The sequence below is a fragment of the Camponotus vicinus genome, unplaced genomic scaffold, assembly GCF_025532165.1.
Source record: "Camponotus vicinus isolate PSW18456_S1 unplaced genomic scaffold, iyCamVici1.0 SCAF_1, whole genome shotgun sequence".
In the NCBI taxonomy this organism is placed as follows: domain Eukaryota; kingdom Metazoa; phylum Arthropoda; class Insecta; order Hymenoptera; family Formicidae; genus Camponotus; species Camponotus vicinus.
In genome coordinates, this window is record NW_028141945.1 from 34,241,061 (window position 1) to 34,263,364 (window position 22,304).

The 22,304-nt window shown below is 34.0% G+C and overlaps 1 protein-coding gene across 6 annotated transcripts in view; it reads right to left on the reverse strand.

Moving 5' to 3' along the window:
* Positions 1-14,711, reverse strand: part of Kcnq (KCNQ potassium channel) — a 40,695-nt gene extending 25,984 nt beyond the window's left edge. For 3 of the 6 annotated variants that reach the window (XM_083084497.1, XM_083084488.1, XM_083084481.1), the window contains exons 1-2: positions 10,855-14,693; positions 6,585-7,152 (exon numbers count right to left, since the gene is read on the reverse strand). In XM_083084497.1, coding sequence (XP_082940623.1) covers positions 6,585-7,152; positions 10,855-11,257 — 971 coding nt within the window. In that variant the 5' untranslated portion in view covers positions 11,258-14,693. Of the gene's footprint in view, positions 1-6,584; positions 7,153-10,854 lie in introns of all 6 variants that reach the window. The other 3 variants (XM_083084467.1, XM_083084474.1, XM_083084505.1) reach the window with 3 other exon arrangements.
* Between the last annotated feature and the right edge of the window lie 7,593 nt (positions 14,712-22,304).

The window sequence follows — 22,304 nt, forward strand, 5'->3', positions numbered from 1 at the left end:
TTTTATTTCTTATGCATGTATTGGTGTTAAAATATAAAATATCTAGATGGATGTTTTCCATAAATGTAATAAATTTGATAGAGTTCGTGAAGATTAATTATATAAAAGTAGATAGAGCCGTACATAAATACTAATTTTAGTTCCCTAACAATATATTTTCCTGAATATGCACAAATCTAATTTTTGAAATGTACATGTTTTTAATGTGTTAAAAAAGAGATAATTCCTATACAAAATTCCAATCCAATATAATTCCTATACAACTGAATTTATAGTCATGCATAATGTAGGATTGCAATCGATCCTAATGTAGGTTCCAAAGCAGCTTAACAAATGTAAGAGGAATCTCGATATATACAGATTTATTTGCACTCTAGTATTTCGTGCGCATAAATTCTTTTCCCTAGGATTCAACTAATTTTTAAAAATGCCTCGCTTTTTATCGCGAATCCTAATCGTCACCTAATCGACACATTGTGTGCGAACCGAGGACGTAAAAAAAAAAGAAAAAACAAGGCGAGACAGCAAGACAAACTTTGCGTATCTGTGGTCTGAACGGGACCGGTAATTGCTACGATCTAGCGATCGATCCAGCACGCTCTTGCTGTTTATATTCGTTGTAATTTATTATTGAGCGTGTTGCCTCGTTAAGCAACGGGACGAGCGCGCGGCATTAACGAAGGTGAGCAGACGATTGCCGCGTAGTACTCTTTAAGATAGCGTGCCGAGGGCCTATCATTCCGATGTTATGTATGTACAGTGCTCCACGGCTGCACGAGTCACCTTCATCGACCTACTATGATAATTGTCTAACATACTCCTCCTTTTTTCCTCGAGCATCGCTCGGAACTCATCCATCTTCTGCCGGGTGTCGGACAGATATCTTGCTATTCGTGAATAATACGCTTTTTATTTGGTTGTGAAAATGTCAGCATAATATATAATAAAATGCAAATATAATAATTCGAGCATCGCCGAGTCAATTTATTCTAAGACTTGTCTTTCAAATTTTGCTGTTGAATGTGAAAGTTGAAACAGAATTCGATGATTTTGAGCATTTTATTTATTTATTTAAAGAGAAGATAATATTTCGACATAAATTTCGATATAAATTCTATAAAAATGTTTTTCTTTGTCTTTACACAGAAAGGATGAATTATAATCGAGCTGTTTGATAGACCGAAATTTAATTAACGATATTAGCGTTTGCGCGCATCGTGGAGCGACGCGATATGTTGCTTACGGCTAAAGATGTATAAAATGATTGAACGTGTACACCCGTATATTGTGCATCTCCTGCATATCAATTAACCTACATGCGATACGGGGAGAGATAGAGCGTGCGTGTGCGGTTCCTACGGCAATAATGTCATACCCCATATCGCGTCGTTTATTCATACTCATCACAGTTTAATTACAAATGGATTCGAGAGTTTGGAATAACATAAACTTCTCCGATCGCGATCTGATTCGATATATATAAATAAACATGTCTACATTTTATAATCATTTCCTCGAAAATTGCATTTGAATATGTGCATGTGGGGTTGTTACACCCTTAAATAAAACGAATTAATTGACAAAGGGAGTAATTAATGCATATAATATTATATCGATGCGATCGATGTGAATATAATCCCTATTGCTTCAAACAAATTGGAAAAATTAAAAGGTCAGTGAGGCATATTCTGCTGAAGTAAAATCAACTGAATAAATTCAATTAATTAAAAAGTAATATTAATGTGCGATAGAAATGTATGCAATTTTGTGAAATCGCATTATTCCATATTATTTCCAAGTAACAAATTCCAAGCATTACTTGAATATTTTTTATTATTCTATACGTATGTAAGATATAGAATTAGATATATAGAATTCGATCGTGATTTTCAATCGATTAATTGTCTTCGGACTCGCGCTTGTCCGATCGCGTTTAAATTACTTAAAAATTTAGTAACGATTTTTTACGGCGTGATATGTAATCTCCACGGGTGTCATTATGTATCACGATATCAGTACATCAGCGCGCGCGATTTTCATCTAAAAATAATAGGCCGCACGCAAATAGCTTGCATATGCATTGGGCCTAATAACACGCTGCTATTTATGTCCGCTTGAAAGTAGGCCGGTCGAATTAAAATTACTTCTGTTAAGGAAATTTCTTTTATCTAATGCAATAACAATGCATGTGAGACGATATGCTTTAAACTTAACTGGCATTTTCAAAGTGATGGATAAATTGAGTTATTTATGATTCGAGTTTTTCGAAAAAAATCACTTGTTAGTCTGACATTTTTGTGATTAATGTGAAATTTAAATCTCTGTCTTTTTTCTAACTTCTTTCAAGTATGATTTAATTTTAATGAGAGGATTTATTTCTTGTCTTGAATTAATTTCTGGAATTTTGATATTTTATTCTTAATGATTGAAATAAATAGAGAGAAAATTGAAATAAAAAAATAAATTGTTGTCAATGATTAAGAATTACATTCGCCATATATTCCAGTTGAGTGTGCAATTACAAACAATAATACAAACGGAGGCAATACCATTCTCTGTGAAATCCGGATTAAATGACTCTTATTCCACTTACTCCTCCCACTCCTCGATCACTTTGGCGGGATAGTAATAGTACAATAATAGATGATAACGGGTACTATAGCGCCGATCAATACGATCACTCGGACAATTAAATATTTACAGTAGCGTTTCGTGCAGCGCGACTTCATTAGTCGGCTGTCTAACTATTGTAAACGACGCAGTATTAAAGCCACACGGAGGCCACATATTTAGTCGCCAAGATTATGATCATGTGTAATTAAAGAATTTATGAAAAATTTATTTGTATACTGACCAATTTTTCCAATTATAACAAATGTTATAAATTTAATATTTTGTACGGAAATGTAAAAATGCATTAAAAAATCTTACATGCTCCTGTTTTAAATGTAAATAGAATTTATACGTACTTATAATAGATGTGCACGCTTTTTACTGTAGCAAAAAAATATTAGATATAAAAGAATTAAATCATCTGAGTGCGCGCGAAAAGATTAAATCTTTGTAAATATTGTAATAATAATTAATTAACAATTCTAATATTTCTTTACATGAGACATTTTTGTTCTTAAAATTAAGATTTAAAAATGCGAAGCAAGCGCAAAAAATAGAACATTAGCAAAATAGACATTGTTTCGAGAAATAATTACAGAAACGGATTATGTGGATATAGCCTATATATTTTCAGTATGCAGGAAAAATAGATATATGTTTCCGGAAATGAATGGCGTGCGCGACATGACGACAGTACCATCGGGCGCACAAAATGAAAGACACTTCCGTAGCAATTTCCGACTGTAACGTTTCGACTTTCGTTTCGTCTAAAGTTCGATAGCGCGATTTATTATCAAGTATCCCACGTAGTACGGTAACATGTAAGATAAGAGTACGTATGCGCATGTTCTGTGACAAATAGTTGTCAAATATTTTTTAACTATCGTAGAAAATCTCAAACATTTTAAATATACAGAGATAAATATACAGAGATACTCGATAAATAACGATAATATTCATATTATTCCTTTTATTTCAAATAATAAATTTAATAGCGACGTTAGTTTCACTTATGACACCTGATAGGATCCAAATTCGTATTATGCGAGAAAAATTATTTTAACTGCATACCCGTTATTGCAATTAATTTTTTATATTATGAGATCATCGAGATCTTTCTACACACAAGAACACACATACCTTTTGTTTTCTACAAGATTTATTCCTTTCATTTTTCTACTTTATAATAAATATTCAGTAAACATCTATGGATATAAATTTTTATTTTGAACTTTTAGATAAAATGGGGAAATGAAATAATATTACGGATTATTTTATAACGGTTTTTTCTCTACATTAAAATTTCAGATAACTCGATTAATTTCAAGAAAACTGTGTGTGCAAGTTTGCAATATTAACCTACTTTAAATAGATTTATCTCCTTATTTATTACTCGTGCGATTTGTCTGCAATGTGGAGATATTTCGGATTTAATTTCAGATACATAAGAAATATGGTAGGTTTGATAAACAATTTTCTAGTTTAATTACAAGCATATAACATGTTCCATTTCTTGTACGTTATTTCTTCAAGTGCTTTGATATTTTTGCTCATAAAAAAAATCTTTTCTCCTAACTTTATCAAAGAATTTAACGTCAAATATTCTATTTCAGAAAATAATGCACAAGAAGTGAAATATCCCTATATGAGAAACAAAATAAGAAAAACTTAATGGCTTCAACTTCTTACTTAACGACCGCACATTAGAATCGAACCGAGCAAAACGACGTAAGTCGACGAGATGAGAAAAACGTAAAAACCTTACCTATATTTACGAGAATCGATCTGTTTCGCGGATACTTCGCCACGTTTTGTCTTAATAATGAATTATTTAAAAGGCTGCGGTGCTTGACGACAGTTTGGAAGAAATGAAAAACAGCCCGTGTTGAATAATTCACGAATCCATGAAGTTTTTCAATGGATTGTGTTCGCCAGGGCATATAAAGATAAATATACTTCGCCGATCAACGTATACAGGTCACAAACATAATGGACGTATATATGTAATGCTGTTTATTATTAATATTTTAAAAATAACACCAATAAAAATGACTATGGATGTATGAATCATAATAGATTAGCCTTCTTCTTTATTAGCTTTTCTTGTATTCCAGATTTTATATCGAAGAACTTTTTCAATTTCTCTAAAATATAACAATAATATGAACTCAATAATTAAAGTCATGCTTTTCAGATGATGATGACAGGAAAAAAACTTTTACAACGATAATTAATAAAGATGTTATCACAGAGTGTCGCAAATATTCTTAACTCGTAGAAGTTAAAGCGCAAATATTAATCTTTCAGAGCACATTTCCTAACAAGTTTAATCGGTTTTATCGTCGCGATCGCAGCGCTATAACGAAAACACATTTTCGCGTACGGCTACGAATGTTTATTCCCGTTATGAAATTACTCACATATAGACGTTTTCTTTTCTAACATTCAACCGCAAAAATAGCAGACAGAAGAATTATTCTGTCTGCTTGTTCCGCGTTAAAATGCGAAGCAAATTCTTATGTGTCCATCTTTTTTTAATACAAGTGTCGTATGTGAAGCTAAATTTATAAAAGTATATAGATATGTGTACCTTGATAAACCTATTTTATCCAAATCATAATAAAAGATAGGACTGAAGAAATTTGATAAAAGCAAACTAATTTATCAAGTATTATGATCTATATAAAAGTTGTCGCAGTATCTAACCGTACAGAATAAAATTAGCACTTTTGTGATATAATTAAATTCAATTAGAAATAGTTTATATAATAGCATAAAATATATATATAAATTTAAAAATGCTATATAAGCATTAATTCTGAAGTAATAAGAGATAAATGTCTTCTACGGTCTCAAAATTTAAGTACTTATGGTAGCTTTTTCTCTTAAGCACTGAGAATATGTTTTCCAAATATATATGATATTTCATCTTGTCATAACTTTTAATAAATATTATTTTGAAAAAATGTTCCAATAAACTCACTCAATTTTATATGAAATTCTTCTATATGAAATATTTTATGAAATAATTTGAGATTTTTCATTTTTTTATATAAAATATATTTTATTTCTTTATTATTTTTAAACGTGATTTTTATATTTCTTGTTGTTCTTCGCTAAATTAGTATGCAAGAAATTAAAGATTTCTTTGTAAAGAAAATAAAGAGTACTAATATTCAGATTTCCCTCTGTTTCTTATATATATATATATATATATATATATATATATATATATATATATATATATAATTTATTTTAGAGATATTATAAAATAAGAAACATTATAGTACATTTATTTTTTTTATATCGATATATGTAATAAATGGAGGATGTGGATAATAAATGAAAATATTCTACACACATGCAAATTTGATACATCAAATTGTATATCATGCATTTGCGAATTCTTTGTACCGAATAAAATGATGAAAAGAATCTCACTATCTCGCAAGGAGACTCTTTTATCGACGTTCCTGACAGATATTTTCAGACATTCGATTGCCGACGCTTCATTATCGTTTATCAAATCAGACCGATGATGAGCAATAAAATCCTGTGTGAGTTATATGTTCTCCAATCAAATCGAGAACTTGATGCGCGCACGGGTAAAGACAGAGTGATTCGAGCGAGTGTTTGATTGCAGAGACGGGAGGAATCCTCGACGATGTCGAGGATTTAGGGCACGGCTAGGTGTCAAAGGCCAAATGCCGAAATCGATGTCTGCGCAGAACGGAAACAAGAGGTACTTCTGTGACGCGGTACTTCAAATTCACGTCTCTTAACAATTAACGGTTAACTGTTAACGCGTTACATCAACGCGCACATGCACTACAACATCCTGAAATAAACGCAATTCCCATTTTGGTGCATTCAAATACGTTTCCCGATCGTTTATAACGAATACCAGTGGAAATATTCACAAAGGGATAACAGAGCTCATTCTCGACATAGCGCGCAAAACGGATACTCACACAGCGAAATGGTAGATGAAACACAGCCAGCCGCCGGGATGCTCGAGAAACACGTAAAGCCGCTCCTGAAAAGTCTTGCCCCTCTTATGATGGAACACGTACTTGGCCTTGAAGGCCTGATCGATCGGCAGGTAAATCGGATAATACGGATCGGGCACGCCGGTCTGATCGGGACTCGGGAGCGGTTCCCCCTCCTCGGCGCCGGCCACGTCATTCTCGATGATGTCCTCCTTACTCTTTTTCCGCCGATACTTCCGCTTCATGGGCGTCGGCACCCGCTTGTGGTGTGCTTCGCCAAAGCGTGGCGAACGGAAGCGACGTAGGAAGGTGAAACGGCGCGCCGGCGACGGCGCGTCCTCCGCGTTCGCGCCGTTATCCTCGGTGTCTTCGGTCTCACTGCCAGGCGTCTTCAACGCAGTGTCCTCCGTATCGAGGCCTTGCTCGGCCACGAGTTCGTCCTCGCTGCCTTGGAGGGCAGCGTAGGCGGTCGTGACGCTGCACCGCTTTTCCACGTGCCTAGAGCATTGGTCCTTGCTTCGTGGAAGACTCTCGTTGTTGTACGCGTCACCTGGGCATTTCCAGGATTTACATTCGGACCGGAGATCGCGCCAGGATGGCTATGCTTTGTCGCGCTTGCTCGACACGCTTGATCCTCGAGGCTCGCGATAGAATGAGACAAGAAACATCAGCAAGTCCTTTAGATATTGTAATAGATTGCTCGTTAAATATTCTCACGTCCTTCTTTAATTACGATCTGATGATGGTAATCGTATCATGTATCGCAATAGCGAGGAATTTAATTTTACATTTTTGAAATGATTATTAATGATAGAATTCAATTGATGAATCCCGGATGATCGTCGACAGTAAATAGATAGATCAATTGTCGAGCGAAGATTATTCAAATATTTGATGTGGTCAGAGTGAAGCATTTGCAATTCTAACCAGTGGAGAACCGCGGAATAATATCTCACCGCATAATGCGCGCGTGAATACTCTCATGCGATCGAGAAATTTATTTATGAAATAGAAGCTTATTTATACGAAATAAAATCGATAATAACTACTGTTAAATATAATATAATACTTTTATGAATTAAAAAGTTTAAAGAATAACATGGAAATTAACGATAAGAAAAATTAAACAGGATTTAAAAATTCTTTAATTATGCATTTGCATTAATTAATTAATTGTGATTGAAGCTTTCTTTTTGAATAATTATATGCAATTTTGCGTCCTGACATGCTTACGAAAAATGTATTTTGTTCCATTAAAAGTAAATTAAAAATGTAGGATTAAATCTGTAACATTATAATAAAAAGTGAAAAAGTTGACGTAAGCGCGTACGTGACATTTACAAAAAAGTTTGCACATACCCGTAAACGAATTTAGTGGAATATTTACCGACTTTAAAGAATGTTAGAAAATCAACTTGTCTCTCATTACATTGTTGTTTGTCGATCGATTTGGCACTTATAGAACATTATCGATGTTTCAATAATATTTTTTTATCGGGAAAGTGCATATTTTCGCTTCTCAAATTATTTGACGTGATACTCAAAGGAACAAAATGTGAAAGAAATTGCCAGCATAATAAATTGATTCAATAAACAGTATTAAATAATTAACATTTATTTCTAATATACTATTAGATGATCTTCTTGAATTTTATATATAACGTGAAATGTGTGTGTGCAATGGATAAAATTTTAAATAAATAATTGTAGTTAAAAGCAAATACATGATTACTTTTATAAAATTTAATAAATATTATCATATTTCAATATGACATTTTACACAAGAATGGTATTTTCTTTCTGTCATGTATAAAATTTAATCAATCTATTAAAAAGCTACGAAAATAACATATATTTAGGAAATTAAAATTCGACTTTCACGTGATTTAAAGTAAAGATTACTCAGAATTATTCTCTCTAATATATCTAAAAATTATAGCAATTCATAATGTTTAAATTAATGCAAACATTTATTATTACATAAAAAGTATGTTAGATTGTTTCAGATGAATATTTTAAGGTAATTTACATACAAAATAATTATATTTTTATTCTTATTTATATTTTTTCCAGAAAGTAATTAATCTTTTTTGTGCGAACTTTATATATAAAATATATATATAAAATATATGTATAAAATTAAACATTATGCTTACGTTTATGCGTAACTAGAAAAATATTTCTTTCTCTTTTATTGAACAAATTTTATACCGTTCTTCAGAGTAATAATAATCCTATCAAATCTGTAACTATTTGTAAGCTTTAACGTGCAGTAATCGGAAAAAGATGCGCTCTAAAGAAATGAGGCGCCATAACGACAGATGCGATTACCGCACCTACAAGTTCTTCCTTCAGCTTTTTTAAAACGGATGATTCGACGTGGAAGTACATTTAATCTCCAAGAGCAACGGAGAAAAATCGAAAAAATCGTCAGAAAACCGAATAGATTGTCTTGAATTGATGAAGACGCGAATGTTATTTGTGAATATGTGGTTTATGCGCTTCTTATAAAAAAAATAGAAGAACTGCATTTAGTATTAAGGAAAAGCCGAGATTAATGTTATTAGCTATAAAAGAGTAATGAAACGTTCATGTTGCACACATACGCTTTTCTCATGTCTTTTATTTACGATTGAAATATCAAAGATTTTATAAGTACCTCTTATGCAAAGGTCATAAGCGTATTGTAATCAATGTGACAAATATTAACTTGCCTCGATTCAAAAAAGGTTCGTAATTTCAATTTATTTTTAGTCTCGAGTAAAATGCTAATTTTAGCTTCCGTAAAAAAAAAGATCAATCACGAGTTTGTTCGCGCCAGATTTAATTTAAAATATCTTTTGCTATTTTTAAGGTCTTCGTAAAAATCGCTAAAATTTTCAGCGCGTTAATAAGCAATTAATGATAATTACATGTAAAATATTGTTAATGTAGTGTTATAATATTTATCCTACACACACAACACACACAGAACATAAACATGGAATTATCGAGAATACCGGAACAATGGAAACCACAAATCTGATTTGCGCGTTTGTGCATTAACGCGAATGAATTGTCGACGGAGTTCTATTTATAAAAGCAACCACTTCTCTTCCTCTCTCTTTCTCTGTCTCTATCTTTCAGGCGATGGGACATTATAAAACTCATAACGGATCCAACCGCATCGCGAATCGAGCCTCGAGTATCGAGCGCAGTAATATTTCTCTCTCTCTCTCTCTCCCTCCCTCCCTCTCTCTCTCTCTTTCTCTCTCTTTCTCTGCAGAAATTAGGCTTCTTCAAATCTGCCTCCTCATTAAGCTGGTTGCGCAAATTCGCGAACTATGCAAATCGCCTCGCTTCCGACTGGAAGAAATATATGTATATTTAATATTCGTCCGTCGCGCGCAAAAAGATATGCAATGCCGTGTTAGTAGCCGCCTTTCTTTTCCATATTGCACGAAAGGCAATGTGTAAAAAATGCAAGAAATGTCGTATCGCTACGTTCTAACTCTAAATGAAGAGAATGCATAAACGTACATTGCAGAGAATGCATATGAATTCCCTTTGATAAGAAATATTTTTAAATATGCTTTTAAATTACAAAAGACACGAAATATGAACGAACATTATACTAGGAAAAAAATGTTTTTAATCATATAATAATATTATATATATATGTGTGTGTATATATAGTATTGTTTCGTACATAAAAATATGCATCAAACAAAATTATTGAATACATGATAAACTTATATTTTTAGTTTCTTTTAAAGAATTAAAAAAGAAAAAAAAAATATATATATATATATATATATATATATATGTCAGAGCTCCAATATTTATATATTTTATTGTATAACTTCGCAATTCGATATTGTATAACTTGCCAATTTCAACAATGTCGAACTTTAAATATAACTGATTTTCTCTAAATTGATCTTCTTTTCGAAATATAAAATTAAGAAACTGGAGTCTAAACAAAGAAAAAAAAAAAAATATATATATATATATATAGAGAGAGAGAGAGAGAAATCATCGGTTAATCACAACATCGATGGCTAATCTATATCAGTAAAACGACGGATCACGGTATAAATATTCCGTGATACATGCAACAAATGCAACGTGACCTAGTGTAACAATTCTCCACGCTACATTTCTTTTCGATTAAAAGTACGCGCGCGCTTCACGTCATCACGTTTGGTCGCGAAATCACTCGGGATTCGTAATGTGTGAATGAGCACAAATTAAGGATTTTAATCTCGTATACCTGAAGGATTGCACTTCTTATTATTTGGATGACTTGGGCAATTAAAGTGACTCTGGCTTTGTGATTGATGCGGGTGTCGATACTGCTGCCGTTGTTGTTGCTGCTGCTGCTGCTGCTGCTGTTGCTGTTGATGTTGCTGCTGCTGTTGTTGATGTTGCTGCTGCTGTTGTTGATGTTGCTGCTGCTGCTGCTGCTGTTGATTAATCGGCGACTTGAGAACGCTCAGGACAAGATCCTCGCGGGAGGGTACAATCCGCGTGATCTGTCGACTCTGCCGGAAGAGCGTTTCCTGCTCACCACGGTTCATTCTACAGCCAATACGACGACGTTGAAGGTAAAATCCTGGATACCACTCGCGTCTCCCCCGTCCTGGACCGCTACCTAGCATAACAGCGTGCAGCATTCCGACTCTATCTTCTCGATAACGGTCGGTGAACGGCTCCTTGTCTGCCGGACAATCGCCCGATTACGCGGCTTGTCCATGGTCCTGATCACGAATCACCGAAATCCGCGTTCACACAACGACAATGTTCTTTGTTCTGGATGCGAACTCGAGCGAGTAAACACCAAGTTGCGCTACGCTATTTGACGATTAATAGTCCGTTACGTCGCTCCCTTGTGGATCGTTAAGGTTCATCTTGATTGTGACAATAGCAGGATTATTCTTCCATCGAATTAATCCGCGATTATATCAGAATTTTCGTTGCCAACGAGAAAAAGAGAGTGATCAATTCGTGTAGTTTGATCTTGTATTTTTTCTTGTTAAATCTTTCACGGGACGGGTATTATCGATAAGATTATCCGACCTGGCCGTCGTCGCCGAAACCATTGATCGCGTCTAAGATGCAGAGCGACATATCCTTCTATATCCTTAAACATTGTCAATCGTCGTTGCTGAATACTTCAGTTAAATTTCTTAGTATTTCGAGCTTTCGATCATTAGATTCGAGCGAATATTGGATTGTCCTCAGGGTCGCGTTTGCTCTTATCTCGTTATTTTGACTTATTCCATGCGATCTGTCAACTGACAAATACGTATGAATTCACATCTCTCTGGCCTGATTCTCTCTCTTCGCAAATCTCACTGCTCGCTGCGCTTCTCTCCGCCGATTTCGCTTAATTTCGTGGGTCGATGGAATTGCTCGTCGCGTTTATTGGAACTGTTGCCTTCGAGCGAGATGAAACAATCGCGGATGTCAGATGCGGACATTCGACAGCAGCTGGGTTATGTATAATGTCTGCGATATTAGCCACTATAACTTCTCAGACGACCCAGAGAACATGGATATTCGATAGAGACGAAGGGAAAGGGGCGGACAATATCGATAAAAGAGCAAGAGAAAGAGAAAAGAGATAGACAGCAGAGGGTGAGAGAATTGAAATATCCACAGTTTCGGTCCTTCGGAAAATGGATGTCGAGTAGACTGCTGGGACCTCGCGATCGATCTTACCTACAAGGAAATCCTCCGAGTATTTATTCAGACTAATATGATAATGGATTTCTGGCTCGCGCGCGATTCCCTCGAGTCTCTTTTCTCTTTCGGCAAGTGTCTCTCCTATCTTCGCTTGAATGCAGATAAACGCATGTCAAGTGATATCGCAAAATGTATTCAGCCTATCGCCATTTTCACGACGACACGACGGTAATCTTTCTCGTGGTTCGTTATATCGTAGTTGCACGAAAGCTCTTTTCCTTTCATCTTCCTGTCACTCATTTCTTGAGACACAACGTTGTCACTCTCTTAATCTCACTTCGCGTCGTTGCAAAGAGACTTTGTCCCTCGTCTTCCTAAATTGTTCCTAGAATAATCATGTATATGTAACGATTCCTGGCGTTTCTGCTAAACGCTCATGAACCGTGTAGTTGTGAAGTTCTCATTTAAGAAAAGCTTACACAAGCACTACTCTCATAATTATTCGAAAAGAGTATAAAGAGTGTAAGTGTGCGATATCTTCATTTTTTTCTTTTTCTCAATCTATGTGTAATTGTTCGCGTCAAAAATCTTCACGATTTCTTTCTTAACAGAAAGCCTTCGACGATTAATTAATTTTTGAAAATGTTAATTTTATGGTCCTTATCGATCTTTTCTAAGAGAAATAATTCGCGGTTGCTACGGAACGATGTCGTTTTCCTTAATGCACATTTATGATTGCTTCGTTATTGCTCTTGAGGTTAACGTTGAAATCACAGAGAATCACCAATGTGTATGCACAGGGATTTGCGCGCTATAAATGAACCTTGATCCCTCTTGAACACCGCCAAAGCCTTTGATAAAACACTTGACATGACTTACACAGCCACGGTGTTAACAATGTTTAGCTCAACGACGCTTCTTCTATGCCTCTCTAACGTAAGAGTGAGTTATAATGGAAGGCGACAAGTAGATTGCCGAACAAGATCCGACAACTTCGACGCGAACTCCAACATGTCGCGTGACACTATCGCGCGAACACGTTTTGCACACGTGTGTACCGTACCCTCGATTAGAAAGTTTCGAACAAGTGACAATGAGTCGGTCGAATCGTAGGCCGGAATGCATTATCGTATTCGCCTAACAACAGGAAAGTCGTAGTGCCCTCTGACCTTTCGCGACGAGGATTAATCGCGCGTTCAGCTTTCAATTTTTTCACCTCTCTCCTATTTCAGTATCTATGCCAAATTGATCAACTTAACGCGCGCAAAAGCTTAACATGCGTTTGTAGCGTGAGTATTAATAACGAAATTATGTCGACCCGTCGTTTTTCTTCACCTCGCATCGCGCTACTCGAGGCGTCGAGGAGTGATTAACTCTGGAATGATTTATTTCTATCCGCTCAACAAGATTATCTAGAAACTGTTATACACATATACTAACTGAACTTGCTGACGAGCTGGAAAAAGGGGAATTTTGTTCTTCCTCAATTTCAAAGGGATCGTTTCGCGGGGCGATTCTTTTTTCCTCGCGTCTCGTTCGCGATATAGTGACCCCTTTGACCTCGCTTATCCTCCACCATGGCTAAAGCGCCATCGCTTCGTGTTTTTCTAGCTCCCTTCTCGCGTCTGTGTCGGTTCTATATATGAATTAGTTATTACTTAATATATCAAAGTTTGCAAACGATTTATCAGAACCCGTACATTCACTCCACCACGGATACGAGGTCATCCGCGAAAGCTTTTCGCAGACGAGCTTGCTCCGAATCTCTCGCCGGGATAATGAATTATCAAACTAAAGTACAGTAGAGGCACAAAATCGCACGATTCAATTTACACCCATCTAGAACAATCAATTATCACACATGTAGCGATAATTCGCGTTTCTCACGATTCATTTCACCAATATCGTCTCGGCGATTCACCGCCGAACACCGCGCGCGCATAAAACGCAAGTATGAAAACCCTTTTGTTGCGTCCCACACTAGAGGCTACTTAGAATCTGATTGAAGATTAGAAATGATGTGCTGACGGATACATCAACGTCGCACATTTTGTCATTGTTGCATCGTCCGCGTGCCGACCTTGGCGAGGTGACCGATGGATTGCGACTCGATCAGCAACTCGACCAGCACGATTTGTTTGATGCGATTGGCGAGATTTGTTCCACGATCACGCGATCACGAGGTCGCGTGCCGTGAGGGAGGCAGAAGCACGCGCGCTGTTCTCAGGGCGACAGCCCGCAACCAACTGTGGCTCCTTGGCCACCACCTCGTAGTTCCGCCACCCACCGCAACCCCGAGCAGGGGTGGCCTGGCGCTTTTGCACACGCTTAGGCTGCACGGATTACGGGATTCCCTCCAGAAATGTATTTCACTCTCTCTCTGTTTCTTATTTTCGCGAATGTATTTCTTTCTCTCTCTTTCTCCGAGATACTCGCAGGTGCCCGCACCTGCTCGCGAGACCTAAATCAAAAGGGCGGACCATTTTAATCCCGCTGTAATTTTTTCCCCTCTTCTGCTCGTCGGAATATAATCTCGCTTGAAGAAATTAATAACCTCTTCCATGGACGCGCAGCAATGTCAGTGTAGATAAAAAATTTTTGCAAAGTTTACTTAGAAATAATTAAATCTGTTATGCTGTCACAAGTTTGTTGATTCTCTTCTGTTAAGTTTATTTTTTAACAAAAATTCTTGTCTCTGAATCTAACATGATGTTTTTTATTATTTACTTTTTTATGCTATGAATGTATTAGCGGAATATAAAATAATGTAAAGCGATGTAGAAAAAATTGTTACATTTTGTGTTGCGCGATATTATTTTAAATTAAAAAGAGAAATTTAAAAGAAAAAAGAAATGGAAATAAATACACTGTAAAATACATTATATCTAGTATTATATATATGTATAGTCTAGTAGTAAATTATTTTTTTTCTTTTAAAAAGGGTACAAAACAGATATTGCGTAGGAGAACATGTAAAACAAATTCTTTTTGTCCTTTCTACACATGTTGTATATTTTCTATGTATCATTATATCTACTATTATAGAATTGATATATACATATATATAAAATTTTTACTTTTCCTATATGAAAAAAGTTTAAAAATTTATTATTTATTATGACAAATATTTATATATTGCTTCCTAATAAATTATATCAGTTTTAATATTATCGTTTGAAACTTTTTTTGTAAGCAAATAAATGTACGAGCTTTACAGGCTTCCAATAAATAAATTATCTTTTTAATTTTGACTTATTATTACGTAATTTATAGGTGGATTAAAATTATACATAATCTTGATTCATATATAAATTATGTAATGCAAGTACTGCTGTAGTTTGCTGAACAGTTTAACTCCTAAGAATAAAATAACATACACCGTAATGAATTACGCGAGGACGTTTAACGCAAATTCAAAACGCTTAATTATTGAAGCAACATAACTCCATACAAATTTAACGACTCGGTACGAATAACTCGCAATCTGGCTAGCTATTTCCATTATTCGTGTCCGCATGCGGCACATTTATTCCGCCCTTATTTGAATTTCCACCCGCATTTGCGTTTACCTTTCCTTCTTCATTCTTTCTTGCTTAACACATTGCCTCGTAAATACTCAATTGTTGAACACAGAGAGAATGTGAATAGCGCGCGCCGGCATGAATGATTTTTGCGTTGGCTTATTTGAAATCTGATCGAATGAACTTTTTAAGAGAAAATACTACCTTATAAAACGAGAAAAGACACTTTAATTTCAGGCAATATTGAGGAAAACTAACAAGAAGCTAGTTGAAAAATGCGCGATAACTCAAGCATTTGAAACTGAACTGAAAGTTTCAAGTTCTCATGCAAATCCCCAGGAATGTTTTTCACATTTGAAACAAATATCGATCCCACAGTGGCTGTCTCCTCAAAGGAAATCTTCGTAGCCGTAATAAAAAAGATGCTTGAAACTTGAAATCAGCTTTGAAGGTAATTTCGGAAGCAATCCGCGGCTCCCCGCGTTACCATGAATAATTTAGTCTATATACCAGAAACTAACACGATTATATTTAACTTATTTAATTATCACGAGAATACTACGATTTGCGAGAATATTAATTCGACGGCGTTACTAATATCATCTCTTTTAATCAAAAAATATTCTAGCCTCTATCAATTTTTTCAAATCGCCTTTCAAAATTTAAAATAGAAAATAATTAAACGTATACTTATTTCTAAATTATATATTACATTCAATAAAATAATATACATAACATAATTGCGTTATAAAATAATAATTTAAAAGGCAATTTAATTGCTTATATCGATTTCAACATTCTATTTATTTGCGTTTCCTGTTTATACCCGTAGAAAGTATAAAATATTTTATTTATATAAATAAATTTATTTCCGCTTAAATTTATTTTCGCGCGAAAGAGAACGTAATCATTTTTTTTTTTCTATATATATTACGCATATGTAAATATAGCTTACATGCTTTAGCAAATAGATTTGTTCTATAATAAAAAAAAGAAAAAAAATACGCGAGAAGTACGAGGAAATATAATTATAATATAATTATAATATTGAAGATGTATAAAAAATTACGTTAAAAATGATAATATAATAAAATTATAATTAGAATACATGTATCAAAGTGAAGTATAGAAATCTCTTTATATCTAGATAAGAATGGATTTTCTGCACGATAATATTGTTTGCGGAACGTAATGTTTGTAAATGCACGCATATTGTCCGGACAATAATTCGCTTGTTCGATTGATTTCGACGTCCCACTTCGTCCGACGCATGACGTCGCTACTATGTGTACCCACGTCCAATGCGGGATATGTTTGCGCGCAAACTTGCAGCGAGCTGCACAAACATTTCAACCGCACATAACCCGATCAACAATAACGTGTTAGCCACTTCCTTGGCATTAATATTTGATAGAAAATATTGTCTGCGTTTGAAATTTTATATAAAATGCAACAATACGAAAAAGCATCAATTTGTAAGTTGTATGATTTATTAATATCTAGGGAAAGAAGATGGGAAATTTATAAGACTCTCCGGATAAGAGAGATGCTTTTGTAAAAATTGAGAAAAAGAAATATATTGGATCTGTACAGAGAGAGTGTATATTTTGAATTGTTGTGCTGTTTTTTATTATAAATTATATGCATTTTTTGACGGATTGTTCTAATAATAAGTTCGATCATATTATATGAATATCCTATCATATATTATATTATATAAGATGTCATCTTTATATTTTTGAAATATTATATTATGTTATATTATTATTATGTTATATATTGAAATGTTATGTTATTTTTCTTATATGCGATTAAATTTGTTTTAACATATGATACTAAGAAACACATTATAAATGAATAAAAATTTATGCGTAAAAAGCATTTTTTAGTAATGATTTCTTGAGAGGAAATATTTTTTAATATATTTATTAAAATTTTTATTACTTGATTTCATTTTTTATATTGCATCCTAAATTATAGTCTTTTCATAAAAACTTTTGTCTGATTCTGAGAAGCTTTTCAGATCTCTTGTTCTCTAGAAAAACACTTACATAATGTAAATTGCCAAAAATACTCGAAGAAGACATACATTTGTCGAGTGGAATTTGTAATAATCTCATCGTAATGTCGTAAATATTTGCAGTCGTTCAGATAAAAAAGATTAAGATGTAATTTAAATTCTTTAGAAGTCAAGAGAAAGTAACTTTTATTATTCGTTGAAACGCTCTTGATAACTGGAAACAAATGTTCCTGTTCATTATTACATATAAGAGATTAAAGATTAAATTTTTCGACATTATTTACAGATCAAAACTTTTGTATTCAACTTTGTGTTCTTGACGAACTATAACTAACACTCTAGGGAATAATTGAACTTTCAAATCCAGCACGCGTATCCGTACCGTTGTACCGCTATACAACAGGGTAACTTCCTAAAGTGAATGAATTTCATTGCTCGCTTTCGTTTGGCAGAATGAAACTTGCATTCTATTAAATTCAACACGATGCATTATGTGATGTGATGTCGATGCAACAAATGTAACAAAATTGCGTGTAAATAAATGCATTTTGACGGCAAATGCCGTATTCGTTCAATTGCTGTGCATGTTCACGTGCAATTTGTTCAAACACGTTTAAAATACATTGACTGTGAAACCTTATGTTGGATTCGGTGGAATGTAGGTTTTAAATTCGTTCTTTCTATTCAAGCAACTCATTTCGTATCGCGACTCGCTGTCTGCGACTACAAGAGCACTGTTTTCAGATTCTTTTAATATCGCTAGCTTATGAGCTCAAGGAAGGTAATGTTCATCCAATAAATGGTTCCTGATGAAAGGATTGTAGTAACCTTTTGGTAACCACGGCAACGAGCTGTATGCCAATCAATAGGAAAAGAGGATTACGCGTGTCTTCTAGCTCAGATAGTTTCTTGATGAGTATCGAGCTTCAAAAGATCTGGCAGACGTCAGATTTAGTCAAAAGTAATTATCCGCAACCCGAGATTTTTCTTGTAGAACTTAGAATAAAAATATTACATATAGAATACTATTATATATAAAATAGCAAATATATAATTTATAAATAGAAAAAGATTATTAAGACTATTAATCATAAAGAGATTAATAAAATACAACTGGGTTAACTAATGTAAAGTAAAAGAAAAGTTTATGCATGTATCATGTTTGCAAAACATTATATATTATGTTACTGAAAGTTTACTATACGACACCTTATGATACGGTAAAGTATATTGTATTACAGTAAAGTGCATGAAAGCTTGATATGATCGTTTTCTTAGATTGTTCTTTTATATTTTGTGGAGTTCCACCACTTTAAGCAATTTAATGTTTAATTTTTGTATTACATTTTATATATTTGAATCATCCTATATTAATGACACGCGATCAATTCGTCTATTATTTATATGAAAGGTGAAGTGGCAGAATCTCTTGAAACCAATATCAATGCGGATATTCAAGTCACGATTTGCTCGAGGGATAGAAATATATACGCGCGAACGTGCCGGACGCAAGTGCTCAACTGGAGATTATATTGTATCGGAGACAGAATGTAAAACAAATTCTACCTTTTAGAAAGATACATCCAGATATTGCATAATATAAAAGTTGTCCATTTTCAGAAAAATGTTTTTACGTGCTTGCATGCAAATATAAATATTTTATTTAATTGTGTGTGTGTGTGTGTGTGTGTGTATATATATACGCAATTTTTCAAATCCTTGAAGAAATATCATTAAATACTTATTTTTAATGACATGCACCTGAATTAATTACTATAAAGAATCCTAAAATTTATTTATTCATTTAATATTTTTTCACATCTGATTCATTTAAGATCGCTTTTAACATGCAAATGCTCATACAAGAAATAACTACGTCTGTTGAATATATTTCAAAACCGCGAATATATATTTTAAAACAGAATTTTAATTTTTGTAGCAGTATATTTATGTTTCTGAAATCTTTTAAATCTGGAATTTCAGAATAATTTATTTAATTAAAATTAATCTTATTTTTATTCAAAATTTAAAAAATTAGATATTTTTATCCTTCTAGATCTCTCAAGCTAATATCACATTGCGCATTATAAATACAAAATGATCTTGTAATCTAAAAAACATTTGTTTTAACATACATAGCGTACATACATATACGAGATATACATATATTAACATACATATACGAGATGTACATATATTATGTTATTCTATATCCTTTCATTTCTGAATTATCTTAGGTTTAAGAAGCGAGTTATGTGGAAAATAAATCTCAACTAAGTTCGCGCGAAATAACTTTCTTACGGGACTATGAAACTTGCGTCGTCGTTAATTAATGCCGCAAATTTCGAAGAGCCAACCGAGCCTGACATTATCAAATATGTCCTTTGGAGAACGCGAGCGAACCGTATCAACGCCAAGTTTCCAGTCTCGTGCTTCCGAAAAAAGATTCCGACGGCGATTCGATCGTGTCGCCTACGCTTCATATGCATCTCTATGAAGTTTCCACGTCTTGTTTCCACTTCCGTTTGCGCGAACTTTCACCCGTGTGACATCCATATCTACAACGATTCATCTTTCGCAAATCCGTTGAATTCTGCTACTATATCTTCTTAAAAATATATGTTAATATACAAATCGATACACACTATAAGAATGTCAGAATACGAAAGAATGAAAGATCTCGGATATGACAGCAGCAGGATAAAAATGAGCGCGATATTGACGCAGTTTTTATTTTTAATTTTTTTTTATTTGATTTGATTATCAATTAAGTTGATATTTTATAACGTTGTATTTCGCGATAATTTTTAATTAAATCGTGTAATAAAAAAATTACACGGTGATTATTCGCAGTTTTTTCCCTAGTACGATCGTAATGTATCGTTTACTTAAGGCGACAACTTAAATTTCTCGGTGTAATGAGGTAGTAATCCAGAGAAATCTGTAGCGCGGCAAATGAAAGCAGAGATGCATAGTAGCTATCTCTTTAAGAACTGGAAAAAATCGGCCATTACGGAGAAAATTACGGAAACGACAGAAGGACGCAAACAAGATGCAAACAGCGAAGATAGTCGAGCAAAGATTTGATGGTTGAATTATGCAAGAAAATCATTCTTTGAATATTATGCATCTCTATGAATATTAAAGTCTTCTCAAAATATAATCCATAATTCAAAAGCGAAAAGTTTTTGACAATCTAAAATTAATCAATTATTTTCTAAACTAGATAAGTCATGTAAATTATAAACAGAACTTTTTTATTAACAATTTTTGAAAGTTTCTGAGAAATCTTTTTGTGATATAATTCCTATACACGACAAGATACTAAAGAATAATTTATAGAATTGAAAACAATAATTTATAGAATTAAAAATCAATATTTTACTTTTAACAAAATTTTTGATCAATACAATTAGATGAAATTATTTTTGTTTGTAATTCAATCTTAATTATTATTTAGGAGCAAAAATAATAAAGAAAAGAAATTTAATTAATGATTTATTCATTAAACTTGAATGAAAGTGTAAGCAACATTACGCATTAATTTTATATTTTATCGTTGTTATAGTTACTAATAGTCATCGAATTGTAGTTTGAAGTCTACTGTAGGATAAACCGTAATCTACATTTCGCATTGAAACATAACATCGTTATCATTTGCCATTCGTCAACATGCCAATCATAAAGAAATGCATTGTCGGGACGAAATTCTCGGCGTAGGACGACAAACGTCACATAAGAGGGCATCAATCGCGTTTACACGATATCCCACGCGGCCATCACCTTTTCCCTGCAGAAGAGCATGAGAGACATCGTGTCATCCACTTGTCATATATATGCAGGCTACACACAGTCGGTGCAAGTAGTTCATTGCGAAATGCTAAATACCGCCGATGTCCCGCGCGTCTATTTATAGAGCCGACACGATCGATAGACACCCGCTATAGAATGGAGCGAGCGACCGAATAAAAGTGGGGAGAAAGAGAGAGAGAGAGAGAGAGAACATAAGGAAAAAGAGAAAAATTGAGAAAAAGAATGAACTGTAAAAAAAGAAATAACAAATAAAGAGGGAGAGGAAAAGAGAGGAAAGGGTATAAAAAGGATAAAAGGAAAGAAACGAATAAGAGTAAAGTACTGACAAACGAGAGAGAAAATGGAAGTGGAGAGATGTTCTGCTCTTATACTTTGGTGCTCTTGGCAATTTCGATTCACCATCTTTCTGGCAAGCTTACTCGACAACTTGATTCCTGAGATTTGAAATCGGCGATCTTTTTCTTGTCCGACTATTACTGTCAGAGACTGACGAGTGCGTTTTTTTATTTCTGACACAGTACCTTTCTATGCGTGAGCGACAGTAAGATACGAAGAATATTTTATAATATGCGATCTTATCTCTTTAATGACAGAGTCTGTGATCAATTTGTAATACAAAAATATTGAAAAAAATGATCATTGAATTAATTTATAATGTCCGAATTATTTTTAAGATTATAT